The 18,793-nt window shown below is 38.4% G+C and overlaps 2 protein-coding genes across 2 annotated transcripts; both read left to right on the top strand.

Annotated features, from left to right (window-relative positions):
• Positions 1 to 1,175: 1,175 nt before the first annotated feature.
• On the top strand, positions 1,176 to 3,768 carry LOC121792086 (B3 domain-containing transcription factor ABI3-like). The gene is made up of 6 exons (XM_042189889.1): positions 1,176 to 2,642; positions 2,736 to 2,828; positions 3,135 to 3,235; positions 3,342 to 3,388; positions 3,469 to 3,545; positions 3,628 to 3,768. Exons 1-6 carry the CDS (start codon positions 1,176 to 1,178, stop codon positions 3,766 to 3,768), a joined length of 1,926 nt encoding a protein of 641 aa, XP_042045823.1.
• Positions 3,769 to 6,381: 2,613 nt separating this feature from the next.
• On the top strand, positions 6,382 to 18,584 carry LOC121792077 (actin-related protein 2/3 complex subunit 1A-like). Its single transcript, XM_042189876.1, has 14 exons — positions 6,382 to 6,462; positions 7,303 to 7,379; positions 7,558 to 7,652; positions 8,619 to 8,688; positions 9,676 to 9,745; positions 10,238 to 10,311; positions 10,393 to 10,429; positions 11,527 to 11,608; positions 16,962 to 17,050; positions 17,136 to 17,221; positions 17,772 to 17,832; positions 18,159 to 18,256; positions 18,358 to 18,438; positions 18,515 to 18,584. The coding sequence occupies exons 1-14, from the start codon at positions 6,421 to 6,423 to the stop codon at positions 18,582 to 18,584; spliced, it is 1,032 nt and encodes a 343-aa protein (XP_042045810.1). The 5' UTR covers positions 6,382 to 6,420.
• Positions 18,585 to 18,793: the final 209 nt, after the last annotated feature.

Raw genomic sequence — 18,793 nt, 5'->3', positions numbered from 1 at the left:
ATTACATAACGAAATCCCATAAAATCCTTTGTCCATTTAAAAAAAATTAAATAAGACATACATATATTATTTTCAGATCTAATAATTCAAATTAAATTTGAAGTATGCATTAAAATCATGTCTTATTTTGATAACAAAATCTAACTTAAAAGTGGGACATTGCCGCATTCCACCACCGCTTGCAAAGTTCGCCACATCACCACATGACATGACGTGGCCAGTAACCATTTGGTAAATTCAACTGTTCACGTGAGCACGACACCGCATGCAAACTGCATGGCTCCCATATATGTATATCTTAGACCAACTTATTAATATCATAATTATATTAAATAAAATTAAAATTAACGTGTTAAATTATTATTGGCTAATGTTATGCCTTTCTTAAAATAAAATTCATCCTCACAAAACGACGAGAAAATTTAGAGAGAGAGAGAGAGCGAGGGGGAAATTTAGTGGAAAAGCAAAGAGCGTCACAGTTTCATCAACGAATGGTGACAATTCCAGCCACATTAAGCAAGAGAGCCTTTCCCTCAGTCGGTCCAATCTCCCTCTTTCTCTCTCTCTCTGTATGTATATGTGAGTTTGTATCTATATCCGCATTGAATACTAGTATTATTTAGAGGTGGAGAGAGAATTGAGCTGCTATGGAACTTGCAATGACATAATTTTTTTTGACATTTTTGGTTTGCTTTTTGAAATGGGAAAGAGTGGCGGAATGCAGATAAACCGGAGATAAATTGGAGGAAGTATAGCACGAGGTTTTCTGAAATTTTTTGGTTGTTTTCTTTTCTCTTTTCTCTCTCTCTCTCTCTCTCTCTCTCTCTCTTAAGAGGAAAAAAAACCGATTTGAACTTATCTGCAACAAAAAAAAGCCATTGTAGCAAAGAAAATTTAATTTGCAATTCCAGAACATTCATGGTGGTTGTTGGCTTGCAACCTATTTAAGTGTGGTGGTGCTTCTCTCACTCTTCACTGCAATTTGCAACCTAGGGTTTTCTCTCAATCTCCCTAAATATCAAATCTCAGATGTTTTATGTTGCTGCAAGTTGCATCCTTGTTTTGTACTTGAAGCCCCTTTTCATACACTTGTTACCTTAAATCAATTACAAAATCTGTCCGTACCAATTATTTCCTATATCCATATGCCAACTCCTCTCTCTTAATTTTGAAAGATGGGAAAAGTTGAAGCGGCGGAGCAAGATCTGACGGCGGCGGGCGGCGATCAAAACCCTAGCGGTTTCGATCCGATTGTTGACAAAGACATGTGGCTTGATATGGACGACGCCTCCATTTTCTGCGTCGATTTCCCTTCCCTGCCGGATTTCCCTTGCATGTCGTCCTCGTCTTCGTCTTCCTCCACTCAGCCTGCGTTGAAGCCGATTGCGGTGACGTCCTCGTCTTCCTCGGCCACATCGGCCGTGTCGTGGGCGGTGATGAGGTCCGATGCGGAGGAGGACAGTGCCGGAAGGATGAGCTTCCAACAGTTTCAGGACGAGGTCAAAATGGACGCCGGGGCAGCCGCCGGAGCGGCGTTATCCTCCACCGCCTCTGATGCTGACATGATGGAGAGCTTCGGGTACATGGATCTGATCGACTGCAACGAGCTTTGGGACCCTTCTTCTGTTTTCCAGAGTGAAAACCCTCAGGAATTGGTGGAAGAGCAGGCGCCGGCGCCAGCGGCTTCCGAGGCGGAGGATGAGAATGGCGGTTTGAGCTTCCTGCAAGGGGACGCGGAGCTGGCGATGATCTTCTTAGAATGGCTGAAACAGAACAAGGATTACATATCTGCTGAGGATATGAGAAGCATCAAGCTGAAGCGCTCCACGATTGAAAGCGCTTCGAAGAAATTGGGGACCACTAGTGAAGGAAAGAAGCAGCTTCTCAGACTCATCCTCGACTGGGTCGAGCAGCACCGCCTTCAAAAGAAGGCGAAAGGCGCCGCCTCCGCACCTTTCCCCTTCCATGAAACTGCTCAATTCGCTGATCCGGTCAATTCAAACCCTAATTTCATTTACAATCCTGATCCAAACGCGCCCCAGTGGATGCAGCCTCAGCCACAGCCGCAGCAGGAGGTGGCTGTGCAGCCATCTTTTGCTCAGCCGATGCCGATGAATCACGGTGGAGTTGTGAACGGCATTCCGTTGCAGCATTCGGCGGAGTATCCGATGATGGAGCACGCTCCGTCGTGGGCGATGGCAGCGCCGTTCCAGCAGCAGCAGCAGCAGTTCAGCCCCTTTCCTGATAATGGTGGAAGCGTTGTCAACCGGCAGCAGAGTTTGTACGGTAATCCGTACCAAATGTACGATCCGAATGGGGAGAGGGTGATGAGACTCGGGTCTTCTGCGACGAAGGAGGCGAGGAAGAAGAGAATGGCGCGACAGCGGAAGCTGTATCCGCACCCTCACCGTCACTCTAGCAGCTTGAATCAGCAGCGAGACGGCCAGCTGAACGATTCTCGTGTGGATGATGGCGGCGAGCATGATGGTTCTCTGGGGGATTGGGGGTACTGGTTCACGGGTGAAGGCGGTGACCCTTCTCCTACGGCCGGGCAGCAACCAAATTCTGCGGATCAAGCTGCTGTGCAGCAGCAGAACAGCCAACGGGCGGCTGCTGCTGCTTCTGATCGGAGGCCACAACAGGTTGGTTTTGAGTTGTGAAATAGTAATTCATTTTTTAATGTGAGATGTTTGTATGCTTTATTAAATTGTGAAATATTTGGTGTTTGTGGTTAGGGTTGGAAGACTGAGAAGAACTTGAAGTTTTTGCTGCAGAAAGTGTTGAAGCAAAGTGATGTTGGTAACTTGGGAAGAATTGTGCTGCCAAAAGTATACTTCTTTCTTAATTGCTTGTTTTTGTTTAGTTTCATAAAAGAACAGAAGTCATTTAAATCACTAATTCTGGTCAAATCCTTGTGAATTTCAAAGGTTTTTGAAAACTTACTTGAATCACAAAGTTCCAATTTTCCATTGTTGAAACTTGGTTAGTTTTCCGTTTTCAAACATTACAAGACTCATCATAATTTGATCAAACTTCGTGATTAAAATGATTGCTATTCCTTTGATAAAATTGCATAAAGATGAGTTAGATTTTCTTATGAGATCTAAACAAATCAAATTGCAATGTGGTTCTAGAAAGAGGCTGAAAGCCATCTCCCAGAACTGGAAACAAGAGATGGGATTTCCATTACCATGGAAGACATTGGAACCTCTTGTGTTTGGAATATGCGTTACAGGTAATAGTTTCGAATTAAGTCGGATTGAACTTTGACATTCTGTATTTTTTTAGTACTATCATTTTGTGATTAAACTGATTGTATGATTTTGGGGGATTAATTTCAGGTTTTGGCCTAACAACAAAAGCAGAATGTACCTTCTGGAGAATACTGGTAAAGAAGACCATATATTGCTACCGGGAAATCGATTATTACCAATTACCTTATGATTTAATTTATGTTATTAATTGTAGGGGATTTTGTGAGGGCCAATGGACTTCAGGAAGGAGATTTCATTGTCATCTATTCAGACACCAAATGTGGGAAATATGTAAGTTAATTATGTTGTTAATATGATCATGTTGTTAAGTGTTTCTCAATTTCCTACTTACTCGAATGCTGGCTTGACACAGATGATTCGAGGAGTCAAAGTGCGACAGCCGGGTGGCAAACCTGAGGGCAAGAAGCCGGCAAGGAGGACTGTACGAAGCCTATCATCACTCGGTGGCAACAGCTCCTCCCCGCTTGCTCCGATCAGACAGGCTATAAGATGAATCTGTGTGAGGCCGGGGAAAAGGTGTATATGTTCCAACTGACAGAGTTTGGGTTTTACTACTTGTACTGTTCTTCTATGAATATTTCATGGGTCCTAAATCCTAATAGTGGTACATAAACATTTTGGCCCTCCTAGGTTATTTTGCACCTTCAGCAGCAACCACATCCTTTGCTGCTAGTTTTTATTTCTATTGTTATTACATAACAAACATCGAATTAATAATATGTAATCTTGTGTCAATAAGTTGTTTGTTATCAGAAGATCATGTGTTCTTAATTCTCTTACATTTTGTTGTTCAACCAAATGTTTACTTATTCTTTTCCTTGTATATATTCAGTATGAAGCAGAAATGTACCAATGTTAGGAATGCTACTGAGATATGAAGAAGTTACACCTCAAGTAGTTGAACTGAGGATATGTTTTGAGTTGAAAATATATCATTAAGTATAATCCTTAGGCGAAAATATTAACTCAATAGTGGTGAGAGTATAAAGTGTGAAAAAATTAACTCCTTGGTAAGTGATAATACTATTTAAATGATTTTGTACTAAATAAATTATTTTTGCTGGTACAAAAAAAATACTAGAACCACTATATAGAGGAAAAATATGCTACATATCTTCTTAGTTCTTAACGTGAGCATCACTCTCGTTTGACGCACGTTTAGTTTTGTTCATTTTAGTTTATATAAAGTATTTAGCTAGTTTGATTCTACTTATATATTAAGAATGTTATTGAAATTTTAAATTTCAAAAATTAATAAAAATAAAGCTCGATTTGCTCGTTTTCTCTATAATTTAGAATAAATTAATAAAATAATAAACCCAGCTTTGATATTTATGAATTTTGTGAAATTAAAATTGTCATGATATTTTTTAATGTATTATAATCAAACTAACTATATAAATCAAAACGAACAACGTTAAACGTGCATCAAATGAGAGTGGTACTCACATAAGAAGTTCACATAAGGTATGTAGCATATCATCCAGTACCACTCTATTGATCATTCTTTTCTAAGTGGAGTTCATGATCTTCTATGAATAACTACTCCGACATATCAAAGCGAATTCTCTATTGTGACTTTGTGAGGTGAAATTTTAGATGATCTAGCAAGTATATATATTTGGGCCAACAAATTCAACCTCTCCAAGGCAAAAATATTCACAGGCACATCAATTGAACGATTTTAAGTTGTTTTTGTAAAATTCAAGTTAGTATAAAAATAAGTTTCATGCGATCATAACAACTAAACAATTTTTGTGATAGTATAAGTTCATCATATGTGAAATATCAAATATTTGACGACGAAAAGAGTTACCAAATAGACTACTTACTCATTATATAATTTTGACTAATATAATTTTTAGAGTTTATGAATGATTTTCAAAGTTTTGTCTGCAAAATAAAGTTTATGTATTTTGACGTCAATAATCTTATTAATTCAAGCACTCATCAACTAATCCTCGTCTACTAGATGTTAGCTATAACGGCAGAGGATGAATGTACTTCCTCGGGTCCTCATAATTATTTCATATCGAATCTTGGTTTTAAAAAATGGTTTAATTTTGTTAAAGAAAGTGGGTGGAAGAAACTAGTAGAATATCAGTCATACTTGGACCATTAATTATTTCATATCGAATCTTGGTTTTAAAAAATGGTTTAATTTTGTTAAAGAAAGTGGGTGGAAGAAACTAGTAGAATATCAGTCATACTTTTATATACTTATTACTAACGTTCTACAGCAATGGAAACATTTTTCTTGGCAGAAAGACTAAAATTTATTAGTAATGTTTAATGCGTCAAGTAACTAAGTTATAGGAATAATAAAATATGATAGCGATGTGATGTTATTATTTTCAATTTCTTTTTCATATAAGTAGCACAACTTTGAATATTTGAGTTCTCATATATTTGTTCTGAATTCTCATGTTTATTTAATTATCAATTTTAACATGTCATATTCACTGTGACTAATGCATAAAAATTCTCAGTCGCAGTAGATGGGTAGATTAGAATTAGCCCAAATAAAATATAGTAATAAACCCACAAAAAATCGGGTTTGAGAGGTAATTGATATGTATAGATGGGCTAGAAAATTTCAGCCATAAATTTAAAATATTTTCAATCTATTTGGACGCGGGCCCATTGCTTCATATATCAGAGCTAAATAAGTAAACTAAAATAATTAGTTAAGTAATTAATTAGCAAGGAACCAATCTTAAGCATGACGATTTGAGTTCATCTCAAGCCAGCAGCAACAACGACAATCTAGCTTCTCTTCAATTTCTCTCCGTAAGGTACATCGATGCTATCAAATTAGATCTTAGTCTTACCCATCGCCTCGATTTCGATTTCGATTTCGATTTCGTTCCCGATTAAAATCCTGAATTGGGTTTGAAGAATTCTGAATCATTTCAACTTTAGAAGAATTGGATGCGATAATGGCTTCAGTCTCCGTTCATCAGTTCGCTCCGTGCATCACCTGTCATGCTTGGAGCCCAGATCAATCCAGTAAACCCTTCTCATGATTTTTTCTTTCTTTTTTATGCGTGGTTTTGGGCGATTTGAACTGCTCGTAATTTCTCCCATTTTCGAATTGTAGTTGATAGCTTTTTGTCCCAATAACAACGAAGTGCATATCTATAAGATGTTGGAAGGCAAGTGGGAGAAGATCCATGTTCTTCATAAGGTAACCGTGACGACCTTTTGTGCGTATGTGGGTGACAGTGGAGAGAGAGAGAGAGCGAGAGATGGTTGGTTGAAATTAGAGTGGTTTTCCAGCATCCTTCATCTGATGGAATGTGCTTTGTGATAGAACATTGGACACCTTAGTTAGAAAGAGACGAAGCTCTTCTCTGTAGGTATGGTTCTTTGTATCTTGGCATAGTTCTGCGGTGACTAAATATGATAATGGCGCATAGAGGTAGAAGGAATCTCATGTTCTGGTGGATTTTTTTTCACGTGAATTAGTAGACACTGTTCAATTTGATAGATGGGTCTTCTTGATATCGACAATGTCATGAAGTTAAGAATATTATGGACAATTTTTCTCTCAAGGCTAGTGAATCAAGTTTGGGCAATTTCACACAGCTCCCCTAATAGAAATTATCCTGATCAAGTGCAAACCTGGCACTTGCATACGAACTAGCGAAACTTTAAAAACAAATATCCTAGTTAATTGTGCTGTCATGGTGCTGAAGTCATCGCTGCTGAGTTATTTATATGGTCAGTTGGTCACTGACTGAGGACTTAAGAGCACTGATAATAGATAGGCAAGGGGTTTGGATCCACTATTTTTTAGGGTATGGTTGATTCCCACTTTTGGGCATCAAAAGTACCATTGAGGAATAGCTCATCTGTACCACACAGCAGCTTTGGTTCCATTTCGTTTCCTCCCTGAATTCACCACCAAGCACCCTATTTAGTCTAAGTCTTTCATCTAAATTATTGCTTATTGCTCTACGCTTATTGCTCTAGAGGACAGTTTCCTATCAGTTCTTTTCTTCTTACTTTTAACTTCTGGTTGCAGCATGATCAACTTGTTTCAGGAATAGACTGGAGCAGACGCACGGATCAAATAGTTACTGTTTCTCATGATCGGAATTCGTAAGTGGCAATAAGTTTAAGCGTTAGTATTATTTCTGCTATTAAAATTACTATGTATTAGTTCCTGTTATTCATTTGTTGCTAGCACTTTTCTTGTGTTCTTCCTGCTAGTTGATGCAATTGACAATTTCTTGCTGCAGTTGATCTATACACTGACAAACTATTCTATTTCTCTTAGATATGTTTGGTCACAAGAAGCATCGGAATGGGTCCCAACTCTTGTAATCCTCAGGCTAAACCGTGCAGCACTTTGTGTGCAATGGAGTCCAAAAGGTACCTTAACCAAGTTCTTTCTATTGATGTCATATGCAGTTTTTATACTTTTATAATTTTGCAATCCTTTTCATATTCAGCCCTTATCTACATTGTACTAAATAAAACTTATCGCTAAATGTTGCATAGTAGTCATTTACTAATGAGGCTAGGATGTATGGTACATGATGCGCTGGGGAAAGTGTTAACATTCAGAGTATTTGGCTTGCCTTTTTTTGAAAGCTGTGGGAGTATCATTTGTATATGCTGCATGTCCAATATTTTTGTTATTCTTCATCGCTATATTTTGTATTTCAATTATATATGAATGTAACATCTGCGTAATGTATCTGTTAAGTTTCTTGAAGTGCATCTCTTTAAGTCAAAATTCAAAATTCAATTTAGAATACATTAAGGATATGTAAAAGCTCCTACTTCAGTTGCAGCTAATATAAGCTGCACCCTCCTATCTTATTTCCACCTTTGAACTGCATTCCCAAAAGTTCTCCATTCTTATTTTAGCTACTTGCTTACTTTCTCCAGCGTTTTAACTCCCAAAAACTGGATACTCTTGCAAGCAGGCTATCTGTGGATTTGTTGAAAGTGAAACTGATGATGTTTCTTGATTAGACTGTGAGCCGAGATATACTTAAAGTTGTTTGATTAGGTTTCTTGAGCAGTTCTTGAATTATGCTATTGTGTCATTGTGTGAGTAAGGGTGGTGGTGATTATTCTAACTGATGAACAATTAAATCAAGTTTCATTGGTTGAGCATCTTGGGATGAATATAAAATCTATCAATGCAGGATATGGTGACTCTATTTTCTTGTCATGTATATTGCCATTTATTCTATAGTTCAGTTTGAAACTGTCTTCTAGAATTATAATATTATCATATAAAACTTTGGAAAATTACTAGAGGTCATCTTGATTTTGCATCTGAAGAGTCTATCTCAGTATTTTGTCTGACTAACATCTCGCTTTTAGAGAACAAATTTGCTGTTGGAAGTGGAGCTAAAACTGTTTGTATATGCTACTATGAGCAAGAGAACAATTGGTAAGATCTACTAGTACTATCTTCTTCTTCAATGGCGATGCATGTCATGCATAACATTATCCTGAAGAAAATTTTCATCTTACCAATGTTGATTCCTTATCATTTGTATGAGATGATGTAGTTGAGTTGGGTGATCAATCTCACCAGTGGCCTATAAGGCTAGTGGTTCTATGATTCTATCGCTAACCTGGTTTTAAAACATTGAATGTGATTTCTTGTACTCAATTTCAGTTTAGTGGTATTAATTTCTTTTGTATAGAAAAATATGAACTTCACATTTTAAGGTAGCTACAATATCTTTCTATGCACCAAACACAAGATACAGTGAACAGAATTAGAATAAACATGAAATACAAAATTTTTTAAAAAATTTGAATCAAATACCTGGTCAGTAAAGATCTTTTTGCTTTATTAAGGGCATTTTTCCAGAAAAAAATTGGTGGCTACGAACTTGTTATATTTGAATATTCTTCCTACAACATAGTACATACTCAGTTCGTATGCAATGCAAATTGTGTGGGATCAATGAAGAAACTAAAGAAAACATATTCCGGAAAGACAGCATAATTTGGAATTCCAGTATGGCAATAGCCATGAGCTACTCTTATTTATGGTTTGCAGGGGTGAGTTTAAATTGGATAGAAGGATTTTACTAGGTTTATCAGGAAGTTGACAGCTGAGTGAACTATGGCCAAGATTCTGACATCCTAGTCTCTTTGTTCCCATAGCAAGTTATAATTTAGAAATTTGAATGGAAAATATAGCCATACATGATCATTTCTAATAGCATATCTTGCAATTTAGATGGGTCAATTAACATCAAATTGATCTTTAGATCTTTTTTAGAAAGATATGTTTGAGTACATTATGATATTTTTCTTCTTCATTGTCAGAATTCTGAAATGTTTCCTTTTCTTTAATATATTTGTTTATGAAGAAAGAGTGACTGTTAGTGCATTAATATTTGATCTTTTACACTTCCTACAGGTGGGTCAGTAAAATTATACGGAAGCGGCATGATTCTTCTGTAACAAGTATTGCTTGGCATCCTAATAATGTGAGGCTTCTCAGTGATATTTTCCTTACCAATATATTTATATTCTACACTTAATATCTAGGAAAACATTGTATGTAACATGTGATGTACTTGAGCATCGTGTGCACTTTGATTCAGAGATTTATGAAGCCTGTGCATGAAGCACTTGATAGATAACAAGTAAATGGGGTATGTAAATGAATGTGAGGTAATTGCTGAAGTTCGAGTTCAGTTGAGTTAGTTTGTCATCAAGCCACATTGTGTCTTAAGAAAAACAGCTTTGGACAAGCACTGCCAAGGGTCGTGCATCCACATGTATTTTTCCATTTAGAATATGATATATATTGTCTTGTATAATGATCTCCGGGACACCAAATTGGCCTTAAGGCACAGTTTTGTTTGCTGAAATGTCAATCAGTAAATTTTGACAATAAAGTAACATATCCCTTTGCTTTCTAAATTTAGAAGGCTGAACTACATCATCTTACCTCTTTAATCTCAACATCTGTTCAGATATTACTTGCAACCACCTCAACAGATGGAAAATGCAGAGTTTTCTCCACTTTCATTAAAGGTGTAGATACCAAGTATGTATCTTTGCACAAAGTTCTCAGTCATTTGAGTTCTCATTTATAATTGCATTTATGCTTACTCTTATAATCTCGCAGGCACACTTCCAGTGGTTCTGATTCAAAATTCGGAGAGGTACTGATAATTTCCTTTCACATGTAAATAGCCTGGTCTAGATGTTGATGATATGCTAGTAAAGGTATTGTTTGTTTATAGCTAAAAGCTTTAATAAGGTAGTGTAACAATACACCATAATGTTAGAGGTGGTTGAAATGTAATTGCAGGTGACACTGTAGGAGCAGCTCTTAGAATTAATTTTTCTCAGCAGCCAGCTCTAATTTGTATGTTTAGGCTAAATTCTTTTGTAAAAGTAAAACAAATCCAGCAGTGTCTCTGACTTACTGGTATCAGTAGGCATCTTGAGCATTGTGGCTGTAATTTGTTTGTCTTTAAAATAACACTAAAATAATTTGGCCTTGATAGTGTCAGTAAGAAGTATCTGTTGATAGTTTGATATTAATCTTTTGATGTCGTTCTTCATTACTTAACTAGAAACAAGCTTGTCTACGGCCTACCTGCTGGAACTTACTATGAGGGTTAGTTCATCATTATCTGGATGTAATTCCCGATATGCTCTTGGTTATTCAGTAACTTCTAGTTTTGAATGTTTTATACAAAAAGAAGGGTCAGCAACTTGAAGTTCCAAAATTTTGGAAAAAAACAGTATAGAACTTTCCCACAGGCACAAATCATTTGCTAAAATTATTGCCTGGGTCTGGGAACTGCAGAATCTCTGTTGACATTTCCTTTCCGAGTAGTTAAATATTGAAACATTTTAATTGATGGCTGTTCATTGTTGGCCTGATTTATAATGTGAGCGCTGAGTTTACTTTTGGTTTCTGATGCACCACAAATGTTCTCTTGTATTCCAACATTAGTTTAGTTTAAATGCTCCTCTATTCTACTTGGAAATTGATTCATCAACTGATATGCAATGAATTAAACTTGTTCTGTAATACTGAAATTAAGATATAAGTTATCAATAAGAAAATTTGTAGAAGCACTTAAATTCTTAAAATAGAGCAATAGCATGAGAATGCTCTTATAGTGTTTTTACTAGCAAAAAATAGTGGCTTATAAGGAGGTTGATCCTTCTAAGTTTCATTCTGCAGCGCATTGTTCTCTATCTATTTACTTACTTGATTGTCTCTGTAACATTATTTGCTGTCCAGCAAATCATGCAGCTTGATCTTTCACGCAGTTGGACCTTTGGTATCAGGTGGTCCCCAAGTGGAAATACCTTAGCCTACGCAGGTGAGCTAATCATTATTTTCTCTGTTACCACAAAGGTCTTACTTAAAACTTCATGTCACTGTATGCTGCTGATTTATATTGCAAAAAAAGAAAGAAAAGAAGAGAAGGAATCCTTTGATAAATGGGGGGACATAGGCTCCTGGATTGTAACACCCCATGGACTAACTTAGTCTTAAATATCTGTGAATCACCAAAAGATCAGTTGTTATTTAGTTGCATGTTGCAGCTCTATAGTTGTTGTGCAAATCGAATGAACAAATGATGGTAGACGACGCGAGGAGATTACGTGGTTCAATCTCTTTCGAGATCTACATCCACGGACGAAAATGGAGTTGTTCTTATTCAATCACCAACTAAGAATCAGAGATACAATTACAACTGAACTCTCTAAACTAATCTCTCTCAATCGAAACTATCTTGCTCGAGTGAATTGCTTCTTGGATCAGCTATGTGTTGTGTGTATTGTGTGTATCTCTCGCCCTCTCTCTCTTTCTGTTATACAACATATATACACAGTTTCCAGAACTAGCATTTGGGTAAAACCGTCTATCTAACCCGAGCTTCTTCTTGAGTTGGGCTGAGCTGGGCCAGAGAGAGTAATCTGATGTGGGCCTGGGCTCAGTTTCTTCAAGCCTTACTGCAATGCAGCTACACCACTTCAAATCTCCACCTTAGCTGAATTGTTGGAACACCTCCATCCTCATCAACCACCTTCATCTCCGAGGAACAAGCCCAACCAAGTCCAAGCAATGTTCAAACTTAGAACTTGGTAGAGATTTGGTGAGCATGTCAGCTGCATTCTCTGTAGTATGCACCTTCTTTACATACACTACCCCTTTTCTTACTTCATCTCTTACAAAATGAAGTTTGACATCAATATGCTTACTCTTTTCATGGAAAACTTGATGTCTTGACAGACTTATAGCACTATTATTGTCGCAGAGGATAGTCACTGTATCTTGATGGACTCCAAAATCTTCAAGGATCCCCTTTAACCAAATTGCCTCTTTCACTGCCTCAGCCAAAGCAATGTACTCAGCTTCCGTTGTTGAGAGTGCAACCACCGATTGCAAACTCGACTTCCAACTAACTGCTGTCCCATAAATCTTGAATATATATGCTGATTGTGATTTTCTGCTATCCAAATGTGCTGCATAATCAGCATCACAATACCCAATCAACTCATCAGTCTCTACATCGTCTTGCTTAGAGTATAACAAGCCATGACTCTGAGTACCTAGTAAGTACCTTAAAGTCCATTTCAATGCCTGCCAGTGAGTCTCTCCATGATCACTCATATACCTACTAGTCAAGCTTATAGCATAGGCCAAATCAGGACGGGTGCAAACCATAGTATACATTATACTGCCTACTATGCTTGCATAAGGCACTTTAGACATCCTCTTTCTTTCTGCATCAGTTTTTGGGCTTTGTTCAGAGCTCAGTTTGTATTGCTGACTTGATGGAGTTGAGACTTGTTTAGAGTCAGTCATCTGAAACTTACTCAACATCTTTCTGACATAGCTGTGTTGTATCAGCCATAAGCTTCCTTTTGCTCTATCTCTTATGATGTCCATCCCAAGTATCCTCTTCGCATTTCCCAAGTCTTTCATTTCAAAAGCTGCCTCAAGCTCCACCTTGACTTGAGCAATCTCTGATTTGCTTGGTCCTGCCACAAGCATATCATCTACATATAGTAGCAGGTATGCGATTGGTTTACTTTCCTTGTATCTGATATATACACAACTGTCGAATGATGACTTCCTAAATCCCATCTTCATCATCTGCTCATCGAATTTAAGGTACCACTGTCGGCTGCTTTGCTTCAGCCCATAGATGCTCCTTTTAAGAAGACAAACTTTATCTTCATCTCCGGGTTTGACAAAGCCTTGTGGCTGTTCCATATATATAACTTCCTCTAATTCCCCATGCAAGAAGGCAGTTTTTACGTCTAGCTGTTGCAATTCCCAATTCCGATGGGCCACTATTGCCAACAATATTCGGATAGAGCTATGCTTTACAACCGGGGAAAATACCTCATTGTAGTCAATCCCCTCCTCTTGCGTGAACCTCTTGCCACAAGCCTTGCTTTGAACCTAATAGAGTCATTCTGTGAGGCCTCCACCTTCCTCTTGTATATCCACTTGCAACTAATGGGCCTCTGTTGGATCATGGATCTCAAAACCAAAACCCAAGTTTTATTTTTTAGCAGTGACTCTATTTCCTCATTCATTGCAGTAATCCATTTCTGTCTATCCCTGCTTCCAATAGCCTCTTTGTAGTTGCTCGGTTCATTCAACTCCAGCTCTTCTGCAATGCAAAGAGCATAATATACAAAATCTGCATCTCTGAACCTTGCAGGTGGTCTGACCTCCCTTCTAGTTCTATCTCTTGCTAGCAAGTAACCATCATCATTACCTTGGTTACCAACTGAGGGTGGAGGATACTCAGGTTGTGGGCCTGATGAACTGCCATGATCACTTGAATCTGCTGAGTTGTGTTCATAATCAGCACCTATCACGGTATCCTGATCACTCTTATCACCAAGATCATCCTGATCACTTTTATCACCAAGATCATGGTTTATGTCAGACTTCACACTCTGACCTTGTGACTCCGTGACTGAAGCTGCATCTTTGTACGGCATCTCCAATTCATTGAAAACAACATCTCGGCTGATAATAATCTTTTGGTTCCCACTTTCTGTACTCCATAATCTGTAGGCCTTGACTCCAGTTTGATATCCCAGAAAAATGCACTTTAAGGCCCTCGGCTCCAGCTTCCCTTGCCTAATATGTGCATATGCCCTGCACCCAAAGTTTTCAAGTTTCTGTAACTGCCATGACTGCCATACCATCTGTTGTCGGGAGTATCATGGCTGATAGCTGAACTAGGACATTTATTTATCATCTTTGCAGCCGTTGAAACTGCCTCTGCCCAGAACCTCTTTGGAACACCAGATGTGATCAACATACACCTAACCCTTTCCAACAAGTTCTGTTCATTCGTTCCGCTGTCCCATTTTGCTGCGGATTCCCAGGTGCGGTCCTGTGCCTTTTAATCCCATATTTCTTGCAATAGTTCTCAAACTCTCTTGATAAAAATTCCAAGCCGTTGTCCGTTCTAAGGCACCTCAGACCATGCCCCTTTTCCACCTTCACAGCTTCATGCCAACTCCTAAACTTTTCAAATGCCTCTGATTTTTCCTTGAGAATATACACCCAAACTTTCCTACTGAAATCATCAATAATGCTCAAGAAATACCTCCCCCTCCTATCGAGTTGGTTGAACATGGCCCCCACAGATCACTGTGGCAATAATCAAGAGGCTTACTCGAGGTGTGTTTACCTGTTTGGTATGGGAGCTTCTTTCCTTTTCCAAGCTGGCATGATTCGCACATCTTCGAGTATTCAGGATCGACTCCTTGGATTAGCCCCTTGCGAGCTAACTCCTTCATCCCTCTCTGTCCCACATGACCAAGCCGGTTATGCCAAGTTTCATAATCACTGCTCTCTGACACGAGTGCGCTTCCTTGGATGGTCTCAGCATCCAAATAATACAAGCTATTTTTTCTTATAGCTCTCATGATGATGTCCTTCCCGTTCAGTACTTTCATACAGCCATGTGATGACTCAAATGAATACCCTTTAATTCCAACGTTCCCAAAGAGATTAAGTTTCTCTTTATATCAGGGATGTATCTAACTCCAGTCAAAAGCTTAACCGAACTATCATGAATCTTGAATCTAATATTACCAATTCCATGTACCTTGCATACCTGATTATTCCCCAAAAGGACTGTGCCAGTAGCTTCCTTAAGATTCTCAAACCATGCCCTATGTGAGCAAATGTGAAACGAGCAGCCGGAATCCATTATCCAAGATTCTGCTATTTCTTTGCCAACCACGTTCAAAGCTTGAGCTGGCTCCATTTCCTCCGCACAATCAGCAGTGCTAGAATTCCCATTCTCTTCAGCTTGCTTCTTTTGAATGCGTAGCAATTCTTCTTGAGATGACCAGGCTTGCCACACCAATGACATTTCCTGGTTTCTTTGTCACTGTCAAGAGATTTTTGCCCCTGCATCTTGGGTTTGCCAGCTCCATCCTTGCCCTTGGATTGCTTCTTTCCCTTGTACTTCTTAATATTCAGAGCCTCAGCTGCACTGTCACGGCTCGTGCTTGCTGCTGAGCTTGATACCTTCTGCAACTCCCTAGCCTTCAAGGCACATTGCACTTCCTCGAGGGTAATTGTTTCTCCCTCCCATACAACATGGCGTCTTTGAGGTGATCGAATGATCTTGGTAGCGCATTGAGAAGCAGGATGGCCTTATCTTCAGCATCAAGAATTACATCGATGTTTTCAAGGTCATCGATCGCTTTATTGAATTCATCGAGCTGCTCCTCTATAGCTTTCCCTTCTTGGAATTTATAGGAGTACAATCTTTGTTTCATATAGAGGCGGTTGGCAAGAGACTTCACCATGTAGAGATGCTCGAGTTTATCCCAAATTCCAGCAGCTGTAGTCTCCTTTGACACTTCCCTGAGCACTTTATCGCCCAAGCACAGAACAATGGCACTATGTGCCTTCTCAAACATCTCCTTTTTCTTGAGAGTCTGCTTCGGATCCTCTCCATCGGCGACCTCTGGCGTCTTGGACTTGATCGCCTCAGCTAGCCCTTGCTGAATCAATAAGGCCTTCATCTTTATCCGCCAAAGCCCAAAATCATTCCGGCCTGTGAACTTCTCCGCTTCGATCCTCGGCGTCGTCATCGAATCCTTCCCACAGACGGCGCCAATTTGTTGTGCAAATCGAATGAACAAATGATGGTAGACGACGCGAGGAGATTACGTGGTTCAATCTCTTTCGAGATCTACATCCACGGACGAAAATGGAGTTGTTCTTATTCAATCACCAACTAAGAATCAGAGATACAATTACAACTGAACTCTCTAAACTAATCTCTCTCAATCGAAACTATCTTGCTCGAGTGAATTGCTTCTTGGATCAGCTATGTGTTGTGTGTATTGTGTGTATCTCTCGCCCTCTCTCTCATTCTGTTATACAACATATATACACAGTTTCCAGAACTAGCATTTGGGTAAAACCGTCTATCTAACCCGAGCTTCTTCTTGAGTTGGGCTGAGCTGGGCCAGAGAGAGTAATCTGATGTGGGCCTGGGCTCAGTTTCTTCAAGCCTTACTGCAATGCAGCTACACCACTTCAATAGTGATTCACAGATCCTTTAAGACTAAGTTAGTCCATGGGGTGTAATCCAGAAGCTCTATAGTTGCATGCTGCAGCTCTTGGGATTTGAAATCAGTTTTGATGACAAATATGTTTTCTGTTGTGAATAGGCCATGATTCGATGATCTACTTTGTTGACGAAATTGGTCCCTCTCCATCTGCTCAAAGTGTAGCATTCCGAGATCTGCCTCTTCGAGATGTGGGTCAGCATCCACTCTAAAACATTGATAGCTTTTCTTTTGATCTTCTTTATGTATAATTTTTTCATGATGTATATGATTCAGGTTTTATTCCTTTCTGAAAGAATGGTTATTGGTGTGGGATATGATTGCAATCCCATGGTATTCGCGGCAGATGAAAGGGGTTTATGGTAGGATGAACTTTTTACTTAGCTTTTCTTATTTTATTTCCTCCTATATTCATATGTTAATAACATGGATAGTGTGGCTCAGATTTATTTGTCTTGAATTTCTCTGTTATTAGTGTATCACTATATACTTCCATTGTGTATATGACTATATGTTACAGAAAAGTTTGTTCAACTAAAAATCAATTAGTCATCAACTTTAGCATAGTCATGGCTAATGAGTACTAACTTGTCCACTTAACATTTAAAGCATGCTACCTTAACCTGGTGGTCAATTCATTCTCAGGAAGTCACATATTTCATCAGAATGTTTTCTTTGAAGATTTTAATGGTTGCCCATCAACTTTTGACACATGTTTTTAATGGTACCTGTTAAGTTATACGAGTGTTTGATGGCCAGTAGAAATTCACCATTTTTTTATTTCTTAAATGATTTTCCCTTTATTAAATTACCAATAAAAAGTGGAGAGTAGAGGCAAAGTGACATCAGCAGGATGCATTTCATAGCTATGCCAGAAGTTCAAACTAACTGATTCTTGTTTTATAATTGTAGGAGTTTCTTGAGGTTTCTTGATGAGAGGAAACAAACTTCAAATGCAAAATACGGTTCGCAGGTATGTGCTCTTCGTACTCTTCTGGTTTAGTCATCGCACAATTTACAATTAATGACTCGTATAAATCACAACAAATTTTTAGATCTGCAGGTAATGCAATTTATAAGTTCACAATATTGCTTGATTTATTATACCTAGACTATTTTAGTGCAGCTACAAGTCAGCTCAAAAGTACAATATCTGTGTTCTTTATTTGTGAAACAAGTATTAACCCTGCTCTTTTATTTGTTATGGGAAAATGAGAATAGCTGACATAAACTAGTTGGTTTTGGATATATCTTGTGATTACCATAGCACACTCTGATATTAATTTTCATTCCGTTCAGTTATCAGGGACATTTGGAAAATTGTACGGCCAATCGAAGTCTGGTAGCAATGAGGCCAATGAGTCTTCAAGAACACGTGCTCATGATAATTGTATAACGTATGACTCTAACCCCCTTGTTTTTATTGTTCCTCTTCCTCAACTGTACATTTTGTTTTCCTCTTCACTTCTGCCTCCTCTTTCCTGCTTCCATATTCTAGTTCTGTTGTGCCTTTGAAGAAAACAAGGGATGCCACAGTTACTACATTCACCACTGCAGGTTCGAATACATTTCAGCACTTGTTTGTTGAACCAACTTTTCCTCAAATTTTAACGTACCACCACCTCTTACATAATCGATTGTCACGCTTATCACAGGATGGATGGCAAGGTAGTCACATGGGATTTACAACAGCAACAAGATCTGATGGAATATTTACAAGGATGAAGTTAATATATTGCATTTTCAGGAGCGTTATGCTCGGATGATTGGTGCTCATTGATCTGTACACAGGCTCCTTCACTAGATTCTTTGAGTTTATTCACAATTAATATAGTACTCATGTTTTAAGAGCCTAAAATTGATCTATTATGCACCCTTTCCCCCTTTTTTTCTTGTGATTTATGTGTATTTGTAATGACTGGAAAATAAAATAA

The sequence above is a fragment of the Salvia splendens genome, chromosome 1 (assembly GCF_004379255.2).
Source record: "Salvia splendens isolate huo1 chromosome 1, SspV2, whole genome shotgun sequence".
In the NCBI taxonomy this organism is placed as follows: Eukaryota; Viridiplantae; Streptophyta; class Magnoliopsida; order Lamiales; family Lamiaceae; genus Salvia; species Salvia splendens.
This window is presented reverse-complemented; position numbering and strand designations above follow the sequence as displayed.